The sequence below is a fragment of the Onychostruthus taczanowskii genome, unplaced genomic scaffold (genome assembly GCF_017590055.1).
Source record: "Onychostruthus taczanowskii isolate IOZ18803 unplaced genomic scaffold, ASM1759005v1 scaffold1, whole genome shotgun sequence".
Classification (NCBI taxonomy): Eukaryota; Metazoa; Chordata; class Aves; order Passeriformes; family Passeridae; genus Onychostruthus; species Onychostruthus taczanowskii.
Window position 1 is genome coordinate 24,529,076 of NW_024496525.1, and position 19,493 is coordinate 24,548,568.

Here is a 19,493-nt window from a genome sequence, read left to right on the forward strand (position 1 = left end):
TCATTTATGGGTTAAAATCCTGTCAAGCTGAAGAACTGAATTTCATATTTCTACTACTGGAACAATCTCTCTAATGAGAGGAGAAAACCCTTAACTTTCAATGAATTCAAACAAAGTAGCACCTGACTGGGATTACCTATTCAGCTTTACCAGTGCGGGCACCTTATTCCCAGCCATCTCAGTATTCATACTGAGTACAGTATTCATACTCTTTTTAGTTTCTTAACCTGTTCAGTAATCTTTTGTCTAGAGATCTTTTTGTCCCTAGATTAAAGCATGCTTGGATGCTTCAAACATTAGTCAGCACTTAAAAGATTGATTGTATTCACACAGCTGATTTATTTATAAGTAAAGTGGCTACAACCTAGCAATTTAAGCCTACAAAAAATTTGAAAAAATAGTGCTATAAATATTTAGCAAATAACTTTCTTTTTAGTATCTCTGAAAAAAAAAAATTACTACATATCTATTTTACCTTTACAGGTTTCTTAGATTTTTACCAATAGTTTTCCCAATAAGTATTCAGATCTCAGAGCAAACTGCACATTTATGCTGCCAATATAATGAATATAGGGGGAACAACCAACTCTCTTTTCAAAGAAAAAAGCTATACCTTGCTTCTAACAGCCCAGGGTGTTTGCTCCTTTTTTCCATTCCTTTAGATAACGATTGGACAGAATTCTTTGGCTCTAAGGAATTTCTTTCTACTTATTGACCTAAGATGCCCAGGGCAAAATCATGATCTGATTGGCCAACTCTCCAGCTTTATAGTGCAGGAAGGTTAATATTAATTGCAGATCCAAAGGTATGCTTGCTGTACGCTTCAAATATTGAACTCAAACTCCAGGAACGCACCAGGTTTTCAAATGTCGAAAATTGACAGACAACATATTTACTAATTGATTGCAACAGAAGAGTGCTGGAAAGGAGCCACTTCTCTGCATTATTCATGGTGTATCCTATGAGTTCCTTGCAACCTCCAGCATTTTATAAAGATGCAGTATTAAACTTGTGACAATGTAGATTCTTTTTAAAGCAATGAAAAACAAAAAGAACATACAGCTGTGAAGAGAACAAGAACAGCAGATAGGAATAATGCACAAGAAAGCAGATAGGAATAATGCACAAGAAATTAGAGAAATAAGGAATAACATAAATCGCAAGCACTATCTTTAATATTCCCAAATATTAAGAAGATTTCCAAGATTTATTACTCTGCAAAGCCATCACAGTATCAATTTGCATAAAGCTGTGGTAAAGTATCCTGACAGAAATACACAGAATACCAAGAGAGCCCTTGTAGCATTTAGCTTACTGGATTTCAGAAAGCATAAAGACATATGAAGTGTTTACAAAACCCAATAAAGAACCACAGGTGAATAATTAAATATTTCAGTGTATCTAAAAATTAGCAAGCTGTAGAGGAACACAAGAGGATCTATTCCAAATCTACTAGGAAATACCATGAGATTATATTGTTTATAGAAGCTGCAAAACATGGACACAGACTCAGCAATACACTAAGCGGTTGTGTCCTGTATTTTATATATACGCACGTACACACTGTCAACCATTTCAAGAGCATTACATACAGTTTTCAAAAGCTGATAAATCCTTGCAAAAATAACCCAGTTACATGATAGAATCAATCCAAATTTATGTTATTGACCAGATGTGCCTGTCTGGCTGTCAGTATCAATTGCAGAGAGCAGACAAGAAATCTCAATCATATTTTCGACTTCTCTGGAAAATTGACAGTACTAAAAACAAGACTCAAAGACTTTCTAGAGATACATTTAACTGTTTCACCTTGGATTCTTCAGCATTTGTTACTGCATCTGATGGTGATTACTACTGCCATGAAATTCCTCTGAAATTCCCAGATCTGTACCAGTACACTGTAATGCAGTACACTGTATCACCACGGAGTCTGTATTATACAACAGCATCAACAATTTAGAATCACTACTATGACCTGTATGATTTTTATATATATATTTATATCTATATCTATATCTATATATATATCTACACACATACATTAATACAAAGATCTCTGTACTGTAACAAACAAATTGGACAACATGTTCAACCAGAGCTGTAGTATAAACTGCTTTGGAAAAGCCATGAACCACATTTGAAAAATACAAATACCTTCTGAATGCTCACAAGAGTATTTTTAAACATTTTACTAAATGGACCCTTGTTCTCCCATTACAACAGAGATTAATATAATAGGGAGTTCTCTTATAACAATAGGGAATTCTGAAAGTACCATCTCAGAAATACTTCTGGACTATTACTACTCTGAGACACATAGCAGTTACAGCTACATTATTTACATTGCCACTAAGTGGCAGAAGATTAAACAAGAACAGACAGAAGATGACAGTCAAAGTGCTTTGAACATATTTGTCTTTAACAATAACAGGGTACAAAATTAGGAATCTGATACTTCAATTTCCTTTCAAACCTTGACTTACTGACAAGTCCCTCGGTCCTGAGGAAAGCACAGATTTGAAGATAAACTACTACGTAGTTCTGAAATTGTGAAACGTATAGAAACCCCTGATAAGAACTGAAACAAGTCAGAGGTGTGTAGATAAACTAGGAAGTGAGATACAGCAAAAGGCAACAAAAGCCACTGCACAGAACTCACTGCATGCCACAGAAGTTCTAACAAGAGGTGGTATCAACAGAGGTCCTGGTCAGATTTGTGAGGGAAAAGGCAACAGTACCTTATAAAGACGGTCAAATGGAGACACAAAATATCAAGGAACAGGAAGGGAAACCCACTACAGTTTCTATTTTCAAATGAATAATACTTAAAAAATCATGTTTTGCTGGTAGGCTGATATTAAAACAATTTATGATATAGGCTGGTCATTTAGAAGTTAAGAATGAGGTAATTTTAAAAAATTGTCCAAATAAGCATGTAGGATATGCATAATATCATGGATTGCAACCTTAATGACAGCTGGTAATGCACCAAATTGGAAGACTGGAAGTTAATGAGTTAATGGCAGCTGTCCCTGAGATATTCTCCTATAAAGAATTTTATTAAATTTTCAGAAGAAAATAAATTTTAAAAAAACCAACCAAAAAAACCCAACAAAAAAAACCCCTTACGAAAGTACAAAATCCAAATGTATGTTAAGATGTACTTAACCTGAAAAATAAACAGAAAGAATGATTTCTTTCTTAAACAAGAGAACATCTAGCAAATATGCTTCTTCCCTGTTCACTTATGCAGTTGTCCATCAGCCAACTTCAGATGACTGTTATTATCTAAGCAAATGAGGGGATTCTCTGTTTTATGATGTATTTTACAAAATAGAATCCATACAGTATCTACAGAGTTATCTGTAAGATGGGATAACTCTAACCTAGCCAATAGTAAAGTCCTGTTTATACTTCTTGCAATATTGCATAAAAATAGAAGATACAAACATAGTACAAAGCATGCAACAGGGAGAATTTATTTACGCAGATGGTGTAGAAAAAACAAAGTAAGATCAACTATCCAGTTCTAACCTCCCTTCCAAAACAAATCCTTTATCATTGTTTAACAAGCCTTTAATAAGCAGACTTGCAATAAATGGGTGGGAAAGAAGACTGCTGAAAAAAAAATTGACCCATCTTTAAATCCATCCCCTCTTGAAATGAATGAGATGAGAATCCAGGAAAAATAAATACAAGAGAAAGCAGAGAAAGGAAACATGATATTCACTCACATAAAATTTTCTGGATATTCACTCAAGGCCATATCAATGATATTCAAAGCATCATGATAGTGTTTCTGGGCTGATAGCAAGAGTGCAAGGAGATGAAGAGAGTTGGCATCATCTCCTTGTAGCTGCAGAGCCTGACGAACATAACCCAAAGCTTCTGGTATCTGATTTAAAAAAATAAAACAAAAAAGGCAGAAAAAGAAAGCACCACTATTAGAAGTATTACCTTTTGCTTGATTGACATCCATAAAATTTCAAAATGCTCACTCAGGTAACATATAGAATTCTATTCACTCCTCTAAGACACTACTCAGAAGTTTAAAATGGACCTGATGCTCTACAGTGAATACTGAAAATTAAATAGTATGTTAAACCAGGAAAGTAAGATGCATATTTTTATAAAACAGTTACTTTCAGCCCCTTAAAATAGTCTCTTTCCAGTCCTAGCTGTGTTTCTGTATAATTTTGAAAATATTTTAATTTCAATGCTTAACTGAAATGTACAGCAACAGTAACTTTTCTTTATGTAGAATTTCATTGTCTCCTCGGCTGCCTGTGTTTTTGCTCAAAGTACAGCAAGTGTTAAAACCAAGAAATTTAATTAAGCAACACAAGTACTTTGGAATTCAGAATGTACGGAGTAATAGCCTGCTCCTCAAAAATATTTTGTGCTAGTAAAGTGACAATCCATTCCATTCTTAAGTGACATAGTCCAAGTTCTGTGCTACTCATTAGTAATAAAAGTAGTCACTAGAGAATGCAAACACTGTGCTCAGGGCTACCATGTGAAATAAACACGACATAGGAAGAGACTTACCATGACATACAGAAAGCACTTCCACATTATCCAAATTCATCTCATGTATGGTAGAATGCCTTAAACGTAACAGCTGTACAAGCTGGACTAAGCCCTGATCTCTTTTATAGCCATAAAATATTTTCCAGTTTTCTTAAACACTTCTTTGTAATTTTGTTCACAATAACCAAGCCTCACACAGGTATTCAAGATGGGAACAGATATTAGCAGGTACTCAAGGTTTAAGCACTGTGAAGATCGTTAAAGACTAGATTCAATAGCTCCCCTCTCTAGGATCTGAGCAGAGATTACACACAATAGGTAAAAACACCTTAAGAACTGACTTTTTTCTCTCTGTCTAGCAACATAAATGCTGAAGTAAGTGGAATTACTTCTGATCCTAGAGCTGGAAATAATGGCAGAATTCTTGAGAACTGCATAAGACTGAAGGGGTTTGGAGAGAGTATTTCAGGGTTTTTTCCATATATGTGAATATGTGCACAAGTAAAACCAGGTTTTTATTGAGGAAATCTTCATCTCTATTCATCAACAAATACAAATTCTAATCTTTGTATGACAGTATGATACTGCACTTTTAAAACATAACTAACCTGTCTGGAAATGGCAAGCTGCAGTGCCAAGTAAAATGCTGCCAAATGATCTGTTGGAGACAAACTGTGAGCCCTTAAAAACAAAGAAATAAAACAACAATTAATTTTCCCCCTGTTCAGACAGGTTAGACATACCATAAATGCATATATATTCATTTATTTATATTCAGATCTCTTCACTATATGCATACTCATATTTTGATATAAGTGATGTTCATTTCAGCAACTTTTCTTATGCTTCTCAATCATCCTTGATTTAAAGGAAGCACCTTGGGACATGAAAAGTAATTTTCAACAGAAAATAATTATGTCATTTCTGCTTAAGTCCTAAAAGAAATCTTTAATACAAAATGATTCTTCAAATGAATTATACTCCTAAACAAACACTAGATGTCATTACTTAGAATATTTATAAGAAAAATTCATTAAACAAAGTTTTCTTACAGAAAAAAAGGGAAAAAAAACCCCAAACATGAACTGCCCAGAACACCATGCCTTTAAAGAGATGAATAATATCAACTTTTTTGCACATTTTAAAAAATTATGTTTGTTAGCTTCTTTTTAATATTTTTGTCAAATGCACACTCTGAGTCTTAGTCATTTTTCTATTCCATGGAAATTGTTCTTCTCTACTATTTCCCCCTGTAATACAATCTTACTGCTGCAAGGTGAGAGCTTTTTAGCAGGGGGATGCTTGAGCAGAAGGACAAAAAAATTATGGCTGTACCCCAAATGATGTGTAGTAAGTACTGGGCAGGAAGCCCGGGACTGTTTTTTTATTTACATTTGTTGCATTCTTTTAACGGAGTCTCATTTAGAACTCTAATGTGCAATAATCATCTTTGGAACATCTAGTGAGTCGCTTCCTCTGAGAGGAAGCATCAAAATTGACCTTTAAACCACTAAAACCACAGAGAACCTTCTGCTTCTGACCTGTGCATTTCTGCCTTCTCAATCCAAACAGCTGCAGAGGTCCATTAGCTTAGTGACTACACCCAGCATGCTTCAAAGAAGTTTAAAGTTATTAAGAGACCGCTCCATATTTTGTAACTTCATCTGTAAATGGCAGACTAGATGCACAGGTAAAGCCTAACAGGGTCTAGGACCAGTCCTTTTTAAAATTTAAATTCACAAATTAAGCAATACTAAATAAGAACAAGAGATTTTTACTTAAGAGAGTACTTCTTCAGTAACCCAAGCTTCAGACAGTGAAAGAATGAAGCTATTACTATCTATCTACCATTTGGTGAGTTCTGTAAAACTCCAATTCACACCAACCACAAGAAAAGCACTGAAAGTCTTCCAAAATTTAACAAAAAAAAAAAAAACAAACACCCCTCAGAACTGTGTGAAGGCAGCAACAAACACCTTCTTGAATGGCCTCCAACACAAATGGTTAAGCCTTGAAATCCGACTCAAGCAAGGGTCCAAAATGTAACTGTATCTCTTCAGGACTCCTATTTCTTCAGGAATTGGCCCCCTAGGTAGATGATTTTAAAAATCCACAAAAAAAATTTATTGGAGAAAAAAAAAAGGCACATCAAAAGACCGAGTCCAATACAGGCTGCTTGCTTTATAAACTGGTAGAAGACAGAGAATTTAACTTCCATCTCCTGGAAAACTTTTATTTTTCAGACATGGTAAGAGAAAGTAGGCATGACTGGTGTGCTGGGTGAAAGACAATGTAACATGCGACCAAGCAACAACATTTGAACAGAGACTGAGGAAGAGTAATTTCACAGTGATAAGAAGCTGAATATTGGCAGGACCTGGAAACGTGCTTTTACTGGCCAGAAAGCCAACCATGTGTTGGGCTGCATCAAAAGAAGTCTGACCACAGGGCAAGGGAGGTGATTCTCCCCTTCTACTCTACACTCATAAGACCCCACTTGGAGTGCTGTATCCAGGTGTGGAGTCCCCAGCATAGGGAGGATATGGACCTGTCTAGAGGAGGGCCACCAAAATGACCAGAGGGCTAAAGCACCTCTCCTTTAGAGATAAGCTGAGAGAGTTGGGATTGTTCAGCCTGTAGAACAGAATGCTCAGGAAGATGCTACAGCACCTTCCAATACCTAAAGGGGTCCTACAGGAGAGCTGGAGAAGAGGTTTCTACAAAGGTATGTATGGATAGGAAGAGGGGTAGCATCTTCAAACTGGAAGACAGTAAGTTTAGATTAGATATTAGGAGACAATTCTTCACTATGAGGATGATGAGGCACTGCAACACATCCAGAGAAGTTGTGGATCCCCACCCCTGGCAGTGTTCAAAGCCAAGCTGAAGGGGGCTTTGAGCCATCCAAAAAGTTGACTCTCAGAATTTTGAGAATCACTATTCTGAACTGGAGAATAGGGTCAGCAGACATCGAACTGGAATGGGTTGGCTTCACACTATGGTCCATTTCATCCCTTGCTGTTTCAAAGAACCCTCAATAGAAAGCAATTCACTGTTAGGGTCTCAAAAAGCAGTGAATGCACAGAATTGGTGAAAAATGGTTGGCATACTATTTTTGAAACAGTGATGATTAAGTCAGTAGTGGTAAGAAGGATAAGTGAGGAAATGAGTTATAAACCAAGAGGTAGAAAGGTCAGTTTCAAAATGGAGAAAATGCTGAAATAGTAAAAAAAAAACCTAATTAAGGAACTAAGGAACAGAAGAGCAAAGATCTGTTAAAACATACTTACATACAGAGGAATTGCTAAGACAAGACAGAAAAAAGAAGTTCCAACACAAACCAGCCTCACTCTAAAGTTACCTCCAAAACACTTTTTCAACCCTATCCCCTCAGAAACAAAATCACCACCAAAAAGCCAGGACTTCATTTTCACATTAATGCACAAACCTGTTTCCCTACATTTAGGCTTATCTTATCAAAGAAGGGTTTTCAAGGGTATATAAACATAAAAGACATATTTAGATGCTGCAGCACTTTTGCCAGCTTTGTCATCAAGATTTGTTGCTTCTATAATTAGGGTGGAAATGTCCTCATTCACTTCTTTATTGTCATTTCGTTTGCAGAGCCCATGAGAATGAACTACTGCCATCCCCAATGGCACTGCTTCCAGGTAATGCACTTGGAAGATGACATTTACACTGTCATTGCCTACACTGTTACATTTCCAGATAGAATTTTCATTTTCCCCTAGCTTACTACCTCAAAACCTGCACTTCACCCCTCAGCCCCAACAGCACGGCCTCAATTATTGCTCTGCTTCTACAGAGGTAATTGCAAAGGCTCCTATACAATCTGATGAGTGGACAGCTCTTAGAAACACTGTCTCATTGAACCACGGCTCAAAACTTTACATTGTGTGGTTTTTCCTACTAGATCAGAATATTTGAGCAAATATTTTATACTAGAGAGCAACACAAACATCTTACATAAAGGGAAATCCTTAGAAATCAATTTAGGTAATGCTGGCAGAAAATGATGGAAACAAATGCTAAAGAAATACATTCCGTTCTCATGATGGGAGACTCCCAGAGGTGAAGTTGTCATTACACCATCTTTTACAAGCATCTCTTTTTAGAACATAATAAAAGCTTTGCACTACATATAGCAGAAGAAAATGGAAAGATCAACACCCACTTACCTCTGAAATGCAAGAAGAGCCTTTCTCTGCAAGACCTCTTGCATCCCTCGCAAAGATGCTAGAAAGGATATATTTAATCAGTGATACGAACGATGGTGAGGTTTCATTCCACACACTAACTGAAGAAGCTTTAATACATTGACTGGAAAATGGCTGCACACAGAAGATTTAATGTCTATCATTCTGCCAGGTATCTTTCTTTAGGCAGCAAGGGAATTTCCAAGTGTGAATGTTTATTCCTATCTTACCATCAGTAGCCTGCAGACTGTAAGTCAATCCCAGTGCCAGGTAGCCTTTTGCTTTGAACTCTGATGTTTTGTCCCCGAGATCAACAACTGCTTTGGCAAACCTTTCAGCTTCTTCCAACTGAAAATATTACAAAACAGCCATGTAAGTCTAAAACAAGCTACCTCTTAGATTATAGTGCCAAGAATTCTCAGAATGCTCAAAATGTATATTATGCAGACTGAACCTGTTAAAATCTCAGCTATGACTGCTTTGAAGGAATACTTCATTTTTCATTAGACTTAGTTTTCTTGCTAAATACTGGGTAAAAACCACAGATTTTAAGCTGAAACACCTATTCCTATTGAGAGAAATCTGGCATAAAGCACACTTACTTTGTCCTTTTGGCTTTTTTCTTTTTTTTTTTTTTTTTTTTTTTTTTTTTTTTAATAAAAAGGTATTTCTAGTCCATATGTGCCATCTACCTTTTTGCACTTTCTAAATAGAGTTCTTGACCCATGAACCATTTATTTAGAATATCAATCACAAGAACTATGGCTCTAACCCCGTAAAAACCAGAATACCATGCAGAACTCTGCTTCAAATCCTGCATTGCTGAATGGATGCAAACTCATAAACAGAGAAACATGTAAAAAAATCAAAGCTGCCATGCTAGCACAGTATTTAATAATCTAGAAAGAAAAAAAAGCCCATTTGACTCCACTTCAGTAACTGTAAAGGCTAAGTACAGTAAGCTAATCCATATGGACTCAATCCACAGGGAACAATTTACAGAACTGGAATATACCTTAATCAAGGCTGTATTTTGTCAGCCTCAACAAGTCATGTTTGTGCTACTACACCACCTTCTCAATTTCTATACATGACCTTTCCCTTCTCTTTTCCTTTTTTTTCAAATATACTCATTCTTCTAAAATTACACAAGTATCTTGAAAACAACATTATGATCTTTGATCACTTTAATGTTTTTGTACAGATACACCCATTTCAAGTTTATCTAAAATACTCAACTGTCCCTATTACAAATTCATAAACCACAGCAACCTGCAAGCATGGTACCACCAGAAGAGTCCCTTGATTATAAGTGATTTGCCTCATTATTTTCCAAAAAGTTATTTTCTTATTGCAGAAAATATCCGAAGTCTAAGTTGCATTTATGATCTGTCTTCTAATATTTCAACTTCCATATATTTTAAGCTATGTCTTAGACCAGTATCAGAATATGCTACCTTGATAAACATAATCTCTGTCAAGTATTTCAAATTAGCCATTCAAACAGGTATGTATATGTGCATGTACATTCTGTGCTGTGTTTTTAGATATGCTCAAGTGCATGCAGTCACTGTGTAGAAGTATTTGCTACATCTCTAAATCAAGATTTTTAGCACAGGTCTTCCTGAGAAGACAGAGGGCAAAGCTTACCCAGTGCAGAGATCCCATGCAGAGCTTTGCAGCAAGGAGTGGAATCGTTGCATCATCTGGTTTCAAACGTATACATTCCTTCAAGACTTTAACAGCTCGAGCAGACTGTTTAAAACATTTTTCATTTAAATTAATAAAAACATAAATGTGTTTCACAGATAGAAGATTCCTATTTCCACCATTTACTTTATTTTTCCTTTGTGAAGGAGACGTTACTGCACATTTTGTTGACAATTGGTCAAAGCTCCTCAAGCCAGTGAAAGACTAGACTTTAGGCTCTACTACTGTTATTTAACTCCTACAAACTTTCATTAAGCATCCCCAGAAGAATGTAATTCCAGTGGTACACAATTCAGAGATGCATTTAAAACTTTGCTAGGCCTGTAAACTCACAGCATTTAAGCCAGGCAAATGAAAGAGAAGGAGTAGGATAGCGTTTTCTAAACAAGCAGTGTTTTGGTGTTCTTTGGGAGTTAAAACAGCACACAGGAATAGGTCTGATATAAGACAGAAGAATGGCACTGCTCCTCTTTTTTTAAAAACTTATTTGGGTCCATCCAATCACAGTTTGGAAGATACCTCAAAGTAAAAACAGCTGGAAGAAAAACCAAGTCTCTTCAGAACTCATGTGCTGCTAAGATATTTTCTAAGGAAAATACATTCCTTTTTCCATTTCTGAAAAGCAAAATATCCCATTGAAAATTATATTTTAGAAAATTAGTTGTTTACATTACATGATGAATATGTTTTCTGTAACATGATAACAAAAAGCAAAAATAACTGAAAATAGAGAATTGCATGTAAAAGCTCAAGTTCCTGGTTTATATAAACTTTTTTTAAAATCCATTAGTTGCACAGAATACACAGCCTCAAAGGCAGCAATATTAAAGAAGATAAAATCAGAAATTTCCAAAGGAAAAAAAAAAAAAGAAGAAGAGCATCACGAATCAGCATTAATTTGTACCTAAGTATAAAATAAATTAAGTCATCAAAAGCACACTTAAACAAGTTTTACAGGATAATAGGATCTGGTATAATCCACTGCTTGTACTCAATCAGCCTATTTTAAGATTATTGGCAAGATAGTTTTTATCATCATCTAAGTTAGAAACTATTCAAACAACAACATTCTTTGTACTGCCCTAGGAATAAATTCAGGAGTACAGCATACTTAGTTGATTCAAGGATTAGAATTATTTTCAAAAACATTACAGATGAAAATTATGCAAGTGCTTAACATTGTTATCAAATGCCATCAATACAAGAATTATACAAAAAAATTTGGACTTACTTTTCCTGCTGCCATCAAGGACAATGCAAACTGATACCAGAGATGGAACTCTTCAAATGCAAACTTCATGGCTCTTTCTAAACACTAAATATGGGGGGGGGGAAGGAAATTGTTATTTAAGCTCATGCTCTTCAATTATGGAGAAGACACACTAGTATTAAGATTTTTATAGACTCTTATCTAACATACATGCAATAAAAATTTAAATTATTTAAATACATGAAAATAGCTGCCAGATTCTATATGGAAAAGAATTTAACAGGTCTGGAAGACACCCCTTCTTGTAGGACACTTACAAGCTCAATATCATGCATCCTACAAAATGAACTTGATTACAACCAGAGTACTATTGTTTAGGAAACAATTGACAGTATAAAGTTCCTTCATCTAGTTGAAGCTACCCTAAGAAATTGAAAGCCCATTATATACAAACTTGATAAAAACGAGCCCTTTTCAGTTAAGAACGTGACTTGGCATTAGAACAGTTTAACAAAGATGAGACAGATTTTTGATCATTTCATATTCTTATATAACAACTAACTACTTCTGTAAGTAATCAGCTATAGCTAAACCAGAAGGCAGCAATAAGATACTGGAACTGGTGGGTGAATACTACTTCCACAGTTAGAATAATTTCCCAATTTCTGATTTAATCTACAACAGCTCCACCAGAGCAATCAAAATCAGCTCAAAGAGAATGAAGCCCTAAAAAATTAAATGCCTATTATATAACTGAACAGAATGTTTTATCATTTCTGAATATGTGTTTATTACAATACTTCAAATTATAAAAGTTACAGACTATCGGCAGCAGGATTTGAGGGCAGGTATCTTCTACTCACTGCCATGTTCCCATAAATATAATGGGTCTTTAACATTCTAAAAAAGACAAAAAACCCACAACAAAAAGCCCTGCAACAAAACCATCATGAACCAGACAAAATGTAAGTATCAGATTTGGAACCCAGGGCTGCTCTATCCCTGCCTAGTTTTAGTCTACTGTATAAAACTGAAAGGTACCCTTTTAAGCCGATCCCTGCACCCCCACCTAAAAATCATGTGCATTTCTGTGGCATTAAACATCTACCACACCTTCCATGCAACTTCTCTTGTTTGGCCATCTCAAGTCACTCATATAAATTTAGACAGTAAACATTTTGGGGTGGAAACTACCTCCTGTATGTACAAAGCAGTCAGAATAACAGTGTCCTGTATTTGTTCCAGCCCTTTCTTACTATCACAATTAACAGAAAACACCAAAAATGACACAGATGAATATTCACTACTATCAACAAACCTCTGAAAGCATTTCATACTGGCCTCTTCTTCCCAAGGCTATTGTAAGTAGATCATAGACTACAGAAGCACTTTGCAAACTGATGATACGATCATTCTTGTGTTCTGGTATTCTGCTCAGTACAGCATCCCGGTTAGCCTGAAACACACCACAAAGAAAGAAATCAAGTCAACCATTATATATAATTACTATTATTATTATTATAATATTACAACATTATTATAATTCAAGCTGTATTCTCACCCCAGTTACTACCATTCTACTCAGCCTCACAGTCAGTGAGGTTGCTATAAGGGATACAAAGAGATCTGATACTAATTTATAGCTAGAAAGAATTACCAATTTTATATATTAGTAGCAAGACTGATGTTTCTACATGGACCTATTTTTAATTACTTCATCCTATTTCCATAATCTAAGTAATGTATTTTAAATTATTGAAGAGTTCTCAGAAAAAAAAAAAAAGGTATATTTTCAATATCATGGATATACATCTACGAAAATATCTTTTTTTTTTTTGCGTGTGTGTGCTAGTAAAACATATTAAAAGGATCTTCAAGTTCTCTATTCCAGCTTTTCCCAAATAAGGCAATCAACTTTTTTTCTCTTCACAACATTATGACACTCATCTCACTCGTGAATGGTCACATGCCCAGGATAACCCACAATCACCTTCAGGAGTTGCTACTGAGAAGTGATCCTGGTTCTGGGCACAGCTTTGGAATTAGGCTGTGTTTGCACTAAGAGTTTGTACTTTCAAACATGTTTTGTAAAAGGCACATTGCAAACCTAATTCCTTAAGTAAAGTGCTCCTTTGGGGAAGGAAGAAAGCTGAGCTAGAAATGGATTAAATGAATTGACCATGTTCACAGAAAAAACATGCTCAAGAGCAAAGAACAAAATTCAGGTCTCAGACTAGTTAGTACCTCCCTGACCTACCCAGTGCTTCTCCCACTTTATGATCAAGCCTCTGAAAACGCATTGTCTGGTTATTCTATCTATTTCTAGTTTTCTTGGTGTTTAACATTCCCATTGCACATTGGTACAAATGCTAGTATATCTGGCAGTCTGCAATCAGAAGTCACAGAGACTTCTCTCTCCTTATCCCCCTCTTTATTTTTAATTTCATAGGACATGGCCCCCTTAGCATATCTACTTAAAACCTAAAAACTAAATTTTTAATTAATTAAATTTTTAATTAATTTTTTAAACTTTACTTTAAACTTAAAAACTAAATTTTAATAGGTAGCTTATTTTCCCCTCTTTCAGATGCAAAAAATGACACACAATAAGGGATAATAAATTTTTTCTCCACTTTAACAGGGTAACATTTTAAGCTCTGAACAAACTCAATACATCCTTAAAATCAGAATAATTAAATACTGAAAATTTTTTGAAGAGATACATGGGATGCAAAATGCACAGACATCTCAGGAATTACCAACTGAAGTTTGAAACAATGACACACACACACACACCCCCAAGGAGATATTTTGCTTTCTTTTGATCAAGAAGTCTTTGGCTTTTACTTTTTACACTGCATAAATATTCAGTCAACTTCAAGAACTTTTTAACTCCACCTCTAATCACTATTTGACTCAGTTCCTTGCAAGTTTTGAACAAGCCGTGAACTAGCACTTCTTGTGAAACAGTGGTTGACAGTGCCAAAGCACAAGGATGTCTCATAATTATTACAGATATCTTGTGTATCTGAACAATCATTTTCTTGATAATTATAAAACATAGAAAGAAAGTACACGGAAACTGAAGTGCTCAGTATTTCAGAACTGCCATGGTCTCAGACACACTGAGGTGACAGTCAAACTGCCATGTGTCATCTGGCCACACTTAAGCCTGTAACACACTTGAGCAGTGTAACTCAGCGCAGCCTCAGAGCAAGGAAGGATATGCTCAGCCATTTTTCCACTGGTTAAGAATCTCCCACAAAGCTGAGCCCAGGAGGTGGTGAGGAGTGACACAAAGCCTAGCTGGAGGTCAGGAACTAGCAGTGTGTCCCAGAGATTGATACTGGGCCTGATCTCAAGCACGTTTGCTGAATTGATAAGCCAAAGGGCTATGCTGCCATCCACAGGGACCTCAACAGGCTGGAGCAATGAGCTGCCAGGAACCTCAGCAAAGCCCTCAGAAAAGTCCTGCACCTGGGAGGGAACAAACCCAGGCCCCATACATGCTGGGCACTCCCCAGCTCAAAGGCAGCTTGACAGGAACACACTTGGGGGTCCTGGTGGACACCCAAGGTGGCAGGAGCCAGCAAGGTGCCCCAGCTGGACAAAAGGCTATTGATAGCCTGGCAGCACAGCAGGAGTGCTGCCAGCAGGTTGAGGGCAGTGATCCTTCCCCTCTGTTCAGCACTGGTGAGGCCACACCTGCAGTACGGGGTCCAGTTCTGGACTCTCTAGTACAAGAGACACGGAGCTACAGGAGACAGTCCAACAAATGCCCACCAGGCTGTATTAGACACCAGAGTAACTCTTTGATGAGGAAAGGCTGAGAGAGCTGTGACTCTTCAGCCTGGAAAAGACAATGCTCAAGAGGGGAGCCTCATCCATGTCAGAAATATATCTGCAGGGAGGATACAAGGAAAAGAGAGCCAGGCTCTTTCCAGTGGTGTCCCGTGACAGGACTAGAGGCAATAGGCATGAACTGAAACACTGAAGGTCCGCTCTGAAGATCTGGAACCTTTCTTTTGCTGTGAGGGTTAATGAGCAGTGGCACAGGCTGCCCAGGGAGGCTGTGGAATCTTTCTCCTTGGAGGTACTCCAGAGATGTCTGGAGAGAGATGCAGCCTGCTCCAGGTGGCCCGGTGCGAGCAAGGGGACTGGACAAAATGACCTCCAGAAGTCTCTTCCAAACATAATCATTCTGTGATTCACTTATCACAATTCAGCTGACATGCAGCAACACATACATGCACTGTTAACTTGAGGATGTCAGATCACAGAACCACAGGGTGGTTTGGGTTTGAAGGGACCTTTTAAAGGTCATCCTGTCATGGGTGGGGACACTTTCCACCAGACCAGATTGCTCAGAGTCCTTGACTGGGGTGTTTTCTTGCTAATTCACAGACAATGAAAGTAAGGGATCATAGAACTTTAATAACACAATAGCATATCAAAACACCAACTGTTACTCAGTCTTCTTTAAGTGTTATTTCTTTCCCAAATAGTGGTTTCAGAATCATAAATCACATACTACTTCACAACTACTACAGCTAGAAAGTTAGCATGCACTGAAGCTGAAATAACAGGTCTCAACTCTCAGAAAGGTAAGTTTGTAATGATGAATATTTTTATGCTCAATCTTCCCCTTTCCCCCCATCCAAAATTAATTTGAACAAATGACTTAGCCTAAGTAAGTCAATCATGTCAAAGATTATACTCCCCCGAAACAAACTCTTTTGCCCGAAATAATCTGCAATAATTACTGTAAAAAAAAAAAAAAATTGAAAGCTTGCTAAAGGTATATGCTCTACAGTGACAGCATTTGATATAATTAGGCAGATCTAATTCACAAAGGAAAAGCTGTTAATAACCTGAAATGACACTTAACAAGGCAGTACTTTTAATTTGGTTTTTGGCTTCTTAATGATGATATGTAAGGAATTACACATGCAAACACAGCAATCAGTAGTCAGATCTTGCAGAACTGGGACTGCTTTCACTTCACACCAAGATCACAGCTCACATCAGAATTCTCTATATCTCCACTGCTGCACAGTACAGAGACACAGGCAGCATCTCAGTACTAAGTACATACTGCAGCAAAGCCAACATATGATAAGTGGAAATGTTTGCTCAGCTGATTTTTCTGTATTATGAAAATCAGAATGTAGACAGAATTTCTAGATTCTGTCATGAATACTGCAAGGCAGATCACTAGGAATGAGGAAAGCAGTTAGCACTACAATGTAAATATCTACCACTTTAAAACATTTAAACTAGAACAATGTTCACTAAAATATTCTGATCCTATTTTAGTGTAGCAAAACAGAAATCATGCCAAAACATGTAAGCATTTGAATCACCTGTAGAACTTCAAAGACTACATTTCATTGATGTGCAGTGAGACAGACTGCATGATGCCTGAGACTGTGGAGGTTTCACCCCTCTAGCTAAAAAAAAAAACTAGCAAAAGCTCCAGCATTTCATTTTATCTGAGAACATAAAACTGACACAGTATGAGAATGTCAGTACGTGGCAGTTGATTAATGACCAGCAGAAAATATGGAAGGTTGATAAAGGGCACAAGCAGACCACTGAAAGGAATAAATTATTGAGGAAATGGGGATATTAAAAAAAAAAATAATTCAATAGCCAACACTGAATGTCAGTATCATTAAAAATCATTTACAAATTTGAGTGACTGAAGTTTAAAGCACAATGGAAGGTACTTTTTGACGTATGCGCTTCTAGTAGTTTTTGATTTGCTTTTTACAACTAAAATAACTTAGATTTTGTGTCTGCCTGAATAGCAACAGTGTAACAGTGGTTCATACTGGTAAGTGATGCCAAGTGAAGGACCTGGCTTGCTCACCTGCCCGTGGCTGGAAGAAGGCTGGATAGAGCCAGCCCAAAGGAGAAAAACTCCATAACACTTGCAGATCTCATCTAGCTGGCTCAAAGGAACTAAAATTTGAGTGTGGGGACTGCTTTCTGAACAGAAATTAAAAGGCAAAGCAAAGGCTTAGGGGAAAAAAAAAGGCCTATTTTATTGAAAACAAAACAAAACACCAAAAAACCCTCAAAAAACAAACAAAACAAAACAAGGAAATCACACACTTACAGCAAATGCACATTCACTCTATTTTACCTACCATAGATTCACTAATAAGCAGCAACAGTAAGGCTTCTTCTGTATTTTCTTGAGGACAGAAGATGCTGTTCAAAATGAGAATTTAATTATTTAAGCAGAACACATTACTTTCATTAGTAGTTCACACACATATTTTTAAAGCACTGTAAAAACTGGAAAATGTCCAAAAAAGAAAAGGAAAGTTACTGGCATAGAAAAATCAATTGGTTAAAATGCACTTCTTTGCAATGCTCTATATCTACATTTCAGAAAAGTTGGCTAAACACAATAAAAGAAAAAAACTACTACAACTGTCAGAGTTGAACTCATTCAAATATCCCAAAATTGAACATAATTTGACAACAGTAAACACTAAACTCATAGTTTAACTAGCCTCTTACATCTAATCTGTCTGAGCTCAATGTACATCACTGATTCAAGTGCTGGCAAGAGGAAACTCTCACAAAAGAACAGGAGAACTTTTGTATTTTAGGCAACATGTGAAGAAATACTGCTATCAGTCTTTCATGAGATATGCTTGAGAATTTTTTTTTCTGATGCATTCAATAGCTATGAATATTTTTAAATAGATCCATGACAATCTCTACCTGTTGGCCATAACCACTCTTAGTTCCAAGTAGCAGAACTATTTGCTTGCAATGCAGTACAGTTCCTTCCAATTTAGTGCTGAAGGTTTGCATAGGACTAGTTTCTAGACTTTAGTGCTTTCTCTGAATACTGGATGCTTTCTGAAAACTCTTCTGTGCTGGTGGACAGACAACAGTAATCTCCATTGGGTACTGGCAGGAATTCATTCATCCATTCACATACACATAACAAAAATCCTCCAAATCAGTGACTATGTTTTATCTGTCCAGATTTCTTCCTCTAAACTATTTCTGAATTAGCACAAGTACTATTTCCTGTTAATTCAGTCCATTATTTATACAATTGCCTATTTAAATGGAGAAAATAATTTGTTGCTGTTAATAATCAATTCCTATGGTCCCAAGGATGTTTAAACTGCAATACATTATAGACATGAAACAAGACTAGTCTGACAATACAACATCTTTTCAGGGTTTTTTAAAGCACTAGAAATATAAGCAGTAATTCAATGCCTGAAAGAAAATAGAAACTAAAAGACAGGCAGTTTGAAAGCAACATTGTGAATGCATTGTGGTAGTATACAACAGTTAAGACCCCAGGGCACCTGTTCTGTTGTTGTATTTTTATTTTTTAATCAATGCAACTGCTCACCAGATTTCAAGAGTATTCTAAGTCTTAGTATTTAGCATATAATTTGTTATTACATAACAAAAGAAATTTCAAAACACAGTTAGTCATGAATAAGAACCACCCACGATAAGGAATGAGGAGTGATGAGGAAGCATCAGAGTGCTCCTTATTTAACAATCCACTCCTCTATGCAGAATTTAACAACCTAGAAGAAGATTTAACCTGACCAACTGACATGGCACACAGAAAGCAGAATAATGACTGGAAAGAGTTGCTGGAGAAATTATTCTCTCAGAGAAAGAAGGGATGCTGCCCCAAAGAGAACTACTAAAAAGCCACTTATCAAAACAAAAGCAAACATTATTTTCTCTAGCAATTTCAAACATATTTTTATAGATATATTGATGTTTGTCTCAAACAGGATCCTTCCCGTGCAGAAATTAGTGAGACATTTCTT

General features: G+C 36.4%; 1 protein-coding gene across 5 annotated transcripts in view; it reads right to left on the reverse strand.

The window, feature by feature from the left end:
• Window positions 1–19,493, reverse strand: part of TTC7B (tetratricopeptide repeat domain 7B) — a 120,460-nt gene that overhangs the window by 54,541 nt on the left and 46,426 nt on the right. For all 5 annotated transcript variants that reach the window (XM_041399962.1, XM_041399937.1, XM_041399927.1 and 2 more), the window contains 8 exons: window positions 17,820–17,883; window positions 12,986–13,123; window positions 11,689–11,772; window positions 10,398–10,502; window positions 8,978–9,095; window positions 8,730–8,787; window positions 5,139–5,211; window positions 3,735–3,895 (listed from right to left, as the gene is read on the reverse strand). In XM_041399962.1, coding sequence (XP_041255896.1) covers window positions 3,735–3,895; window positions 5,139–5,211; window positions 8,730–8,787; window positions 8,978–9,095; window positions 10,398–10,502; window positions 11,689–11,772; window positions 12,986–13,123; window positions 17,820–17,883 — 801 coding nt within the window. The remainder of the gene's footprint in view (window positions 1–3,734; window positions 3,896–5,138; window positions 5,212–8,729; window positions 8,788–8,977; window positions 9,096–10,397; window positions 10,503–11,688; window positions 11,773–12,985; window positions 13,124–17,819; window positions 17,884–19,493) is intronic.